Source organism: Canis aureus, chromosome 8, assembly GCF_053574225.1.
Source record: "Canis aureus isolate CA01 chromosome 8, VMU_Caureus_v.1.0, whole genome shotgun sequence".
Lineage (NCBI taxonomy): Eukaryota > Metazoa > Chordata > Mammalia > Carnivora > Canidae > Canis > Canis aureus.
This window is the reverse complement of record NC_135618.1, coordinates 65817791-65829114: the sequence shown is the minus strand read 5'-3', so window position 1 is coordinate 65829114 and position 11324 is coordinate 65817791. Positions and strand designations below refer to the sequence as shown.

Below are 11324 nucleotides of genomic sequence, written 5' to 3'. Positions count from 1 at the left end.
ATTCTAGTTATTAGTCTTTAGGTAAACCATTTTGCTTTACAGGCCCGAGATTTTTCTGTATCTTTCCACTTGGCAACACAAAAGCTCTTTTTAATTTCATTCTTTTTTAACTTGAGAAATTTTTAATTCATAATTTTCTTCCCATCCTATCTTAAGAACTCCAGGATACGGGTATTATGTCTACTGTGTTCTGAGTCTGTTTATCACATGCATCTCTTCTTCCTGGCATCCTGGGCAAACCACTTGCTGTTATCACACAATCCACTAACTGGTTTTTGGCTGTGTCCATGCCCTGTCCCCCACCTCTTTTAGAGTAACTGTTCTTACTTCATATAACCAATACACTTCTTTTGAAATCTGGATTTCTACATTCCATTAAGCTTGCCAGTTGTGCAGACGTGTGGTGCAGCTCTTAGTAAACTTATAGGTTTGCTTTTTCTAGCATTAATTTTCACTTGGGAATCTGCAAATCTCGGATGATATGACTAACAGGGTGATGGTCTAATCCCTCGTTCCTGTTCTTCAGGGTGGCTTCAGTAGACCTATGTATTACAGGAAAAAGCCCACCCCCAGCCACGAGGCACCCCCTTCCTGATGGATCCTCTGCTCTCAGGGCATGGTATCATCACCAAATGGTCCTCCTCCATCCAAAACAGAATGTGCCCACTTACTGTAATGACCTGGCTGTGGAGTGAGAAGAGGATGCTCCAGGCCAGCACTGTGCCTGTGTCTGTTGTGTCCACTCCTCATCTAGCTGATGCATCCTTTCTGTCTCATGAAGGCACCGTGCTGGGCAATAAGGTGCTTGGGATGCTACATTAAGAGCAGCAGAGTGTAGATCTCAATCCCAAGGTTCCCCAGCACCTGCTTCACCACTGTCTGGCTGCTCACACCTCATGCAGGAGCCCCTCCACTGTAGTCTCCTGGATGTGCAAACCACTCTTACTTCCATGGCAGCCCAAGTTGGGCTCTGGGAACAAGTCAATAGCCCATGTCAGTTCAGTCTGGCAGACATCACAGACTTTAAATTCAGGGAAGGGAAAAGCAATTTATCTGTGATGTAGTCACCTCTGTGATGAAAAGGATAAGGAATTTGCTTATTTACAGGCATTCTATAAAGTGGGCAGTATCTGGGCTGTAGTCATATGGATTATACAGCCTCCCTTGGGGAGCTTAACTGGACAGCCACCCAGGCACACAGCCATGGAATAAAGAGGGTGACTCTGGGATCTCTGAGAGGATAAGGCCTTGGTGTTATCGCCATAGCTTCAACTAGACCTATTTGATAAGTATGAATGAACCACTGTTTCACTGACTCAATGATACAAAAAATTGGGGGAATCTCACATGGCCACCTGCCAGAAGGGCTATTCCTTCTGCTGAGCCCTTGAAAACCCCTTTCAGAGTTCATCATCCATTCACACTTCAAATTATAAGGTGACTATATATAACGCACAAAATTATAAGGTGACTATATATAACGCACAAAAGCTCCCGCTCTGCCCCAATTCCACATTCAGTCCTTGCGCAGGATAGGAGACCTGACATCCTGCTAGTGCTCTTTCATGAACTCAGGCCTGTGCATCTTACACTCTTGCCAGGAACAGTTAAAAACTTTTCAAAAACTACATTCCATCAAATTTAAGACAAACCATTATTTTAAGTGCCTCTAGGGAAGAAGAAAAAAAATGTCACTATAGAAGAACATGCCACTGATTCCACTTTCAGAGATACAGAATGAAATTGCTGATATCTTTGAAACTACAAACTAATCACATGACTACGTCATCAGATAGGCAGTTCAAGACCATTCCATGCACCAGGCCCTTTCCTGTGCAGGCACTCCGTAAGAGAAAAAGAATGTGGTGAATCATTTAAACTTTTAAAATATTTTACTTAAAATGCATACTGTGTATTTAAGCTATAATGACAAACTACTGTGGGAACTCTTTATAGGTATCATTTCAACAAATACACTATCAGTATATTTTCCTACACAAATCTATACAATCTACCAGACTTTTCATTCCTATTATATAGCATACTCACAATCAGCTAGAAGAATATGGAGGGAAAGTGCTGAGCAACAAAAACTGGTGCCACAAATGATCAGAATACATGAAAAATACGGCATTTCATCTCAGTGGGCAGGTGTCAATTATTCAAATATAGGCTATGGGGCTAATCACTGGAAAGCAAACGTCCTTACCTCCACACCATATATTATGAATTAACAGTGGAAAAATGATCCATGAATAAAAGAAATTAACCTAAACAAAATTTATGTCATGCATTGTAAAAAGGAAGGTATATCTGGCATTGTTATCAGGTTCTAAATATTCTTAGGTCAATGATGTAACCATTCAAGGAAACATACACATTTAATTGTTTCAAGTTGACTGGTAGTGCCCCGACTATTTACATCAAAATTTACAGAAAATTAGATCAACCTCTCTATCAGTACTTCTAAATAAATGATTTACCTAAAGTCCACTTCTCAATTGCATAATTCCTACAAAGGTATAACTTTGTATCTTCAGCTATCTGCTAACAGAGCAACCTAAATCAACCTGCTCCAAGGTAAATTTCATCTCCTACAGAAGCGACAGTCCAGAAGCAGAGGAGCCACAGAGGAGCCACAGCTGGTTCAGCGGCTCAACATCATTCAGGTCCCAGTCCTCCCAGTCTTTCTGCTCTGCCATGTTTAAATTATAATTCATTGTTGAAAGACACAGCCAGGCATCACATGCAATGAAGGCAATGTTCAACAGAAGACTCTGCTTAACTCTGCAGGATTCATTATTTGAACCTTTCAGAAATAACCTGTCAGCTATCTCCTTTATCTGCATAGAACTGGGTCCTGTGACCATTCTAAACCAATTGCTGGCAATGAAAAAGGATTATCATTATTAACTGAAACCTGTCAGGATTTCCCCCCATTCCATGAGGAGAAATGGACACCCAAACTCCGCCAGCAAACAATAAAGAGTGAGTAACCAGGATCACTCAACAGTGTCTGCCAAAAACCCATATGAAGAGTTCTTCATTCATTTACATAGGAATAGAGCACAATTTTTAAAAACACTATCGTTATAAAAAAAAATACAGATAATTCCTAAGTTACATAGTATGTGTGCTCTGCACACTTAATGTAAGCATCCAAATAAAACAACAGATGGAGAAAAAAAAACCTGATACAAATGGAAATATTTTAAGTACTTAAATATTTTAAGTAAATATAACTGATAGAGTACAGTAAATACTATAGGTGCTTCTTAGACTACTGGAAATGTCTGGCAGTAACATCTTAAAATTATCTATGCGCTTTTCTACCATATGCATAGATTTCTAACTCTTGCTGACTCAGATACAGCTGAACATGTTCTAAAGACATTGGCTTCTTCACAGAAGACTTAGTTCATTAACAACAAAGACATTTATGAACTCCAGGCGAGAGTACAAGCAGCAGCATACTTTATACTATCAGATGTTAGTTCAGGGGCAGTGAATATCAGGATCCTAACATGGTAGAGCTATTTAAAATGGGTTACCTTACCATGTATTACAAATTATTCTAATAAGGATACAATGACTTTTCAAACATGATTCAAACTGAACATACATTTCATGTAGCATCCTAAAAAGCAAGCAAAGAAACTGAAGACCCCTCAAAAATGTTAAGTCCTACATTCCCAGGAAGCACTCCCATGTGAGTGTAAGGTTGCTATGCTGTGGTCTTGATTACTATCAGGTGGTTTTACAGCTTCTATTTACATAAGTATCTTTATCTTCTGTATTTTTGTTTTCAAGAAGCTTAGTACTACATCAGAAGCATAACATTTTGTAATTTCCAAAGGAGTACATTTTCCACCTTCCTTAAAATGGAGAGATTTTTCCCTTGGCATGAATTCCCTGATATGTAAAACAGTTTGAGTCCACGGTGAAGTGCATACACATTCTAAATACATATAAATTTTTACTCCTGTATAGTTTGTTATCCAACAAGTCCTGTGGTCTTGGTACAGTTGGGGTTTCTACCCTGTGAACTTTCAGGCTTCAAGTCTAACACAAAGGCTTGTGCAGATCACCCGTGTAAGCTCTGATGTGGGTCAGCAGGAGTTGCCCACTCACCACATGGAAAGGTTCTCTGACTTCAGAGAAGCCTCCCCACATCCAGTACATTCACATTCCCTCTCCTGTGAATCCGCTGATGGCTATTGAAGGCTGATTTGTGATAGAATTTTTTCCCACACTCGTTACATTCGTAGGGCTTCTCTCCTGAATGAGTCCTATAGTGTACAGTGAGGTATGACATCCGAGAGAAGGCTTTTCCACATTCATTACATTCAAAGGGCTTCTCTCCCGAATGGATCCGATGGTGGATGGTGAGATAGGACATCTGAGAGAAGAACTTCCCACACTCGTAACACTCATAAGCTTTCTCTCCTGTGTGTGTCCTCTGATGTCTGTTAAGGGCTGAATTCTGGCAGAAGGTTTTCCCACACTCATTACATTCATAGGGTTTCTCTCCTGAATGAATTCGATGGTGTATGGTGAGGTACGACATCTGAGAGAAGAACTTCCCACATATATAACATTCGTAGGGCTTTTCTCCTTTATGTATTCTCCGATGTCTGCAAAGGGCTGAGTTCTGGTAAAAGGTCTTCCCACACTCATTACATTCGTAGGGTTTCACTCCTGAATGAGTTCTGTGGTGTATAGTGAGGTACGACAGCTGAGAGAAGAGCTTTCCACACTCGGTACATTCGTATGGTTTCTCTCCGGTGTGCACTCGCTGGTGTCTCATGAGGGCTGAATTCAGGTAGAAGGTTTTCCCACACTCATTACATTCGTAGGGCTTCTCTCCTGAATGAGTCCTGTAGTGTACAGTGAGATAGGATAACCGCGAGAAGAATTTCCCACACTCATTACATTCGTAGGGCTTCTCTCCGGTGTGTGTCCTCTGATGTGTGGTGAGAGTAGACTTGCGGCAGAAGCACTTCCCACATTCGTTACACTTGTAGAGCTTCACACCTGTGTGAATTTTCTGATGGTCATTAAGTGCGGACTTCTGGGAGAAGGTTTTTCCACAGTCATGACAAACATAGGGTCTCTCTCCTGAATGTGTTCTCTGGTGTTGTGTGAGGTGCGTCTTCTGACAAAAGGATTTTCCACAGTAACTACATTCATAGGGCTTCTCTCCTGAGTGAGTTCTCTGATGTTGAATGAGGTGTAACTTCTGGTAGAAGGTTTTCCCACATTCGTTACATTCATAGGGTTTCTCCCCTGTGTGTGTGCGCTGATGGACAGTGAGGGTCCCCTTCTGGCAGAAGGATTTCCCACACTGATTACATTCATAAGGTTTCTCTCCTGTGTGAGTCCTCTGATGTATGATAAACTTTGACTTTTTACAGAAGGATTTCCCACATGCACTGCATTCAAAGGGCTTCAATTCCATATGAGACCTCTGGTGTGCGCTGAGGTTGGACATTTGCAGAAAGGCTATTTCAGATTCATTCCATTTATAGGGCTTCTCCTCCATGTGATTAACAAAAACTGTATCCTTTTGAAAGGCTTTCTGGCATTCAATATATTCAAAGGGTTTCTCCAAAATATGAATGTTCTGATAAATACTTTCTTCATTTAGACTATAAGCTTCCCCATTTTGATTAAATTCATAAGATTCATCTCCTGGATGAGTTTTCTCAAGTTTAACATGGGGAAGTGGTTTCCCACATGCACTACATTCATCAGGCTTTATGCTTGCATAGCTGCCATCACTACTAATATATTCAGAAACAGATTTCAAACTCTTTTCACACGAGTCACATTTATAGGACATTTTTCTTGAAGGAATGGGGTTCGTTTCCACATTAAAAGTCTTACCAAGAACATTACCTCTCTCTTCAATCAGGGTTTTGCTGTTGAAGGATACAGCTTGCTTTGAATATTTCCCTTCATTTTCCTGGACTCTTTCTACCAGATCATCGGCTTTCCAGACTTCTAAAAAGAGGCAAAATTAACATAATTTTATATATCTTCCTACATAAGATATGGAAGGTGACTTACAGGCAAGCATTTCATTTTGGTGTAAATGTGAGCTCCATGGACTCACTGCAAGTGTACCTCTTTCCCCTATTGTTATGGTTTATAATAAACACACACATATAATAAACACGCACGCATGTGCATATACACACATACTTCTGAGGTAAGGAAAGGGAAAAACACAAGCACATTTGATCTTTGCTACTTTGTAAGATTTTGTTCAAAACTGGATACAAACAGTAAAATATAAACACAGCAGTTACAGGGAAAGGAAGGACAGTAGATGCATAGCTGACAGGCAGCAAACGGGGTGAATGAAGGGTGACAAGGAGCACTGCCAAGGAGGAGTGGTGCACAGGCGCCTCAGAGGCATCAGGTGTGGAGGAGGGGACCAGCACTGGGCACTATACCGCTCTGCAGCAAGTTGGAAGAAACAACTATAGTCTCAGGCACCATCACCTTTTACTGAGATTTTGTGGCAACATTCTCACTGGCCTAGGTCATTCCAAACTATTTTGCCCAGATTCCACACAGTAGGGCCAAATCAGCTTCTACCCAAACCCATGTTTAGAGTAGCAGCCGTGTGGCCAGGACTCTAGCTAATTGTGGTTCTATGTCACTTGGGAAGAGAGCCCCGGGAACTCTGTATCTCCAACAGGAAGAATAAAATAGACCAGAGCATAGCAGCTCTTCAGAAGTTTAAGGTTTTGTAAATACTCTATTGATGTTATGATTTAAACTGACCTCATTCAGACTATGAACTTTACCTGTTTCTATCTGGACATGTATTCTGGCTGGGTGACCTGGGGAGAGTCCTTATGTCACCTGTGGCTCAGGATCACCCACAGGTGACATGGAGACAATGGTACCTAAGTTATATGGTTGCTGTTGGATTACGCCAATTCATAATGTGCTCAGATCAGCATGTGGCACAAAACACATGCTCAGTAATGCAGCAACTGTTTTTCCCATTTTCAATCTCCTGGCAATTTCCTTAAACTAGTCTTGCCTCTGATACACTGGTGTCACTTAATTCTGACTGTGAACAGACTTCACCACTCCTGATTTTCATTTAGTTTCATTTTCACTTACAAACCTTAAAAATCAGATTCCCCAAATTGCTATTTTTACTTATCTTACAAGATTTTAGACAAACTTGACTGTTATACTTGCTTTCATCCACATCAAATGAAACTGTACTGTGTCCTCCCAAGGATAAATGGAAGATAACATCTGACAAAGAATACTTTCCACCTAGATCTACAGTATGAATTCCAAACTGGGTTTATACTAGTCTACAAAGAATAACTTCTGCTCCAGAAAAACCAAGCTATTTGTTTGGCAAAGAGTGTCATCTGATATACCCAAGGGGGCTTGGGTGTGTGTGTGGAGGAGGGATCAACACTGGGCACCACACCACTTCATAATCACTTGGGAGAGATGGAGTACTATCTCAGGCACCATTAGCTTCTTCTGAGATTGCTGAGGTGCCAACAACGCCCAGCTAACCTTCAAACATAAGTCTCTGCTCTTATTGTTTTATTCAGTTCACTGGACCACCACCCTGATATACTCAAAACCATTCAGGGAGTCTCCATATTAAAAAAACAAAAACATAAATGTCTCAAATCCTTTCTCACCTCATTAGTGCCATCTCCCCTTAAAACTGAAAATAATTACTCTCCATGCAATGACTTTAACAGCGGTTCAGCTGTGCATCAGATCATCAACATTCCACATGAAATGCTGAGTTTTAAATTACACCATGCAACTCTCTTAAGCAAATCCGGTCTCTTAGAAAGTATGATCCTATTCCATATTTCCTTTAAACTCTTAAGTAGAAATCAGAGCAGTTGCTCTTAACCTGAATCCCATGCGTATCTTTCAGTCACCTGCAGAATAAATGGGGATGTGACTTAGGCATGCATATTTAGAATTGCTTATAAATTATTTTCCAATAGATGGACTAGAAAGTTCTTTCACCCGCCTGGCTCCTGATACTCAAATGCAGACTACACATTACATACTAAGGGGCAAGGGGGAACATGCCCTTCTCTTTATGGGATTATAATCTAGGGAAGAAAGAAGCTCAAGCAAAAAATATGTACTACCAAATAACAGATTACTTGATCAGACTTAACTTTTTTCAAGGTCTGGCCATGAGGTGGTCACCTTAGGAGAAGGAGCAGACTGGAATAATGATAAGAGCTAGGAGGGAAAATGTGGAGGAGGGGGTGGAAATGCTGAGTTCCGTCTGGAAGGATGTGTTGTTATCTGCCAACAGAGCACACCCCTCTGAGGTAAAGCTCCAGGGACAATGAGCACATCAACAGAAGGCATTTAGGAGTGAGGGCCCCATGGAGTTTAGCAAGAGTTCTGTGAAAACACAGGTAGCACAGGGAAGAGGAGGAATCAACAATCCCTCCAGAAGTGGCAAGGAGTCACTGAAGGCTCCTCCTGGGCAGCCAGTGACAAGGTCCCCTGGAAACTCCAAAGAACTCATCCTGCCAGTGCCCTGAGCAACTACCACAGGAGATATTGGACGGGGGACAGGGATGGTAAAGCATCAGACAGTCAAATAACAACCCTAAGGACAGAGGTAGGAGGAGCACTTTGAAGAACTCAGAAACCAGAACCCACTGAAGGGGGAAGTAGACCTTTCAGGAAAAGGAATCATAACTCCTATGTACCACACTGAGTGTCACAGAGGACAGGATGCTAGTTGAGCGCTGGGACAGAACAGTAAGAGACAAGAGGGGCAGGCAGGAGACCCAGACACTGCTGTCACCAAACATAAGGCCTGGTTCTCAGGGAGGATGAGCAGCACCCAGGCATAGTGCCACACAACTTCCTGTCTCAGGCTCAGGATGGGGTTGAGAATTTGCCCTCGGAATAGTGAGCTGTGAAACCGGGGACAGAAACCAGTGTGAGGCATTTCACAGAAAAGAGGAAATAAAAAGGAAGGTGGCAAGAACCGAAGAGTCCCATTAGTTACTTTTCAATGACAGATTTATGGACACCTGAAAACAAAGAACCCGCGACATCGGGTGGCTGAAAATGCTGTGAGAGCAAGTGAGACGTGAGGCATGGGGGAAGGGGGACGTGACTGGTGAGGGCTCTGGGAAGGGGCACACATGGCAGTGCTCTGCAAACCCAGATTCTCATAAGGAAGAAGGTGCTGGGAGCGGGACCCAGGCTGCCAGAGCACACAGATGACTGTGTGTAGTCACTTCTGCAGCTTTGGGGCCATGAAGAATCCCCAGGAAAACCCTTCCAAAGCACCAATCTCCGCACTGCCTGCACTAACACACCTGGGTAACTCTGTGGTAGGAATTCTCCTCCTACTATCCATGGCTCTTCTCCTTGCTCCAACTTGATGATAACTTCCGGTTTGATAATGTGACAGCCTGTTAACAGAAATGAAAGAGAACTTGAGCCTGACTGCAGGGCTGCTGGGTCTCTGTCATCTGAGGATGGTGCTGCCTCATGACCAGCACCACACTTAGAACCTTTCACTGAGGAGGTAGAGACCAAAATGCCCTGCCTGGTCCCCAGAACAGGCCACTCACATCAGTCCCATCAAATTCAAAGTGAAAGTCGGCACATTCGAGGGAAATCCTGTGTATCTTAGCAATAGAGAAAGCGGGCTCTCCTTACCCACTGAGACAAGGTGGTTGTAGTTCTCCAGCATCACATCCCGGTAGGTGGTTTTCTGCTCAGGGTCCAGCTGCTGCCACTCTTCCTGGGTGAAGTCCACAGCTACATCCTTGAATGACACTGGCCCCTGTAACAGTACCATGATCAGAACTGGATAAGGTGAAGGCATATGAGGACGACAGCTTTCCAAGCTCACTGGTGAAGTTAACTATAAACACTGTATACCTTCTTTATTGTGGAAAGAAAACAAAGATATCAGAAATATGCCAAGATAAGTTCATTCAGTATACACAAAAAAGAAAATACCATCTTGCACTATAAGCCCGGAACAATCCTGGCTGCTGGGGACCCAAAGGCCACCAGATACAGCTCCTGCCCCAAGAAGCACAGGTCTGACCGGCACTCATAGAAATGCAGGATGCACTTTACTCCTCCTTTCTGCTCCCATAATATTATCAATGTTAGCTCCCCTCTGACCTCTCCTGCTGCTCCTTCTGTCTCCTTTACGAGCTTCCCTGTTCTCTATGTCATCCTGAAGTTAGAGGGCCATGGCTATTTTTGGTCCTTTACTCTTTCCTGTCTGCACCCTGCTGTGACCCTACAGGACCTCATGGCTTTAATTCCCATTTATATGTCAGCATGTCCCAAATGTATACCACCCACCCAGACTTCGCTCTTAAACTCCACACACATGTCCCAGATCCAAACTCAACAGCCCGAAATTCAACTGCTGGTTCTGCTCACACCTGTTCCTCCTACAGCTTACAGGAGCTGATCTGCTATACTGGCCACAACCAAGCAACAAGCAAGCTCGGCAAGAAACATTCCAGTTGTGTATTTTATTGCAAGGTAAGCATACACAGATCTGATCACGGCTGCCATATGAATTGTCAGCAATTGTTTGGTTCAGCTGTTCCTAATTCCCAGCCAGGGAATTCGGAATCCCCTTTCTTCCCATTTACACATTCCAGGGGGCCAGGAGCACAGTTCTGAAGAGGGCAAACAGCTCATAACAGACCCAGAGGCTGCCCAAACCAGACCTTTAAATGTGGGTCGTCTTCTTCTCTTCTCTTTTTTTTTTTCTTCTTCATCTTTTTTCTTAAAGATTTTATTTATTTATTCATGAGAGACACAGAGAGAAAGAGAGGCAGAGACACAGGCAGAGGGAGAAGCAGGCTCCATGCAGGGAGCCCGACGTGGGACTCAATCCCGGGACCCCAGGATCACGCCCTGGGCCGAAGGCAGTGCTAAACCGCTGAGCCACCCAGGGATCCCAAATGTGGGTCTTCTGAATACTGTTCCATTCAAATACACTGGCCATTATAACGTCCTGCAGTATCACTAACTCTAAGATAAAACTAATAGTAAGGCCTTTCACATAACATAGTACCCGCATCAAATGGGCTAATCCATGGAAAGCCCTCAGCAAAGTTCTCTGGATATAATACATACTTCTCAATGACACCTATCTATGTGTTACTGTTGACCATCTGTTATGCGTCTTATTGCTCTTTTCAAATAATGACAGGAACTAATCAGAAGACACAGAAGTTTAAGCAACTAAAGGCAATGCAGGTATCAAGCTTATGCAGCCACCAAGGAAAAAATCATAAAGCAGT

The 11324-nt window shown here is 42.8% G+C and overlaps 1 protein-coding gene across 20 annotated transcripts in view; it reads right to left on the bottom strand.

Annotated features, from left to right (window-relative positions):
- LOC144319509 (RB-associated KRAB zinc finger protein-like) overlaps nucleotides 1-9862 on the bottom strand; it is a 37042-nt gene extending 27180 nt beyond the window's left edge. For 13 of the 20 annotated variants that reach the window (XR_013385322.1, XR_013385327.1, XR_013385329.1 and 10 more), the window contains exons 1-3: nucleotides 9706-9862; nucleotides 9360-9455; nucleotides 5887-6003 (exon numbers count right to left, since the gene is read on the bottom strand). Coding sequence is in view for 12 of the 20 variants with exons in the window: in XM_077907713.1 (XP_077763839.1) it covers nucleotides 5887-6003; nucleotides 9360-9455; nucleotides 9706-9847 (355 nt within the window). In the remaining 8 variants the exon portion in view is untranslated. The remainder of the gene's footprint in view (nucleotides 1-5886; nucleotides 6004-9359; nucleotides 9456-9705) is intronic. The other 7 variants (XR_013385323.1, XM_077907717.1, XM_077907718.1 and 4 more) reach the window with 1 other exon arrangement.
- Nucleotides 9863-11324: the final 1462 nt, after the last annotated feature.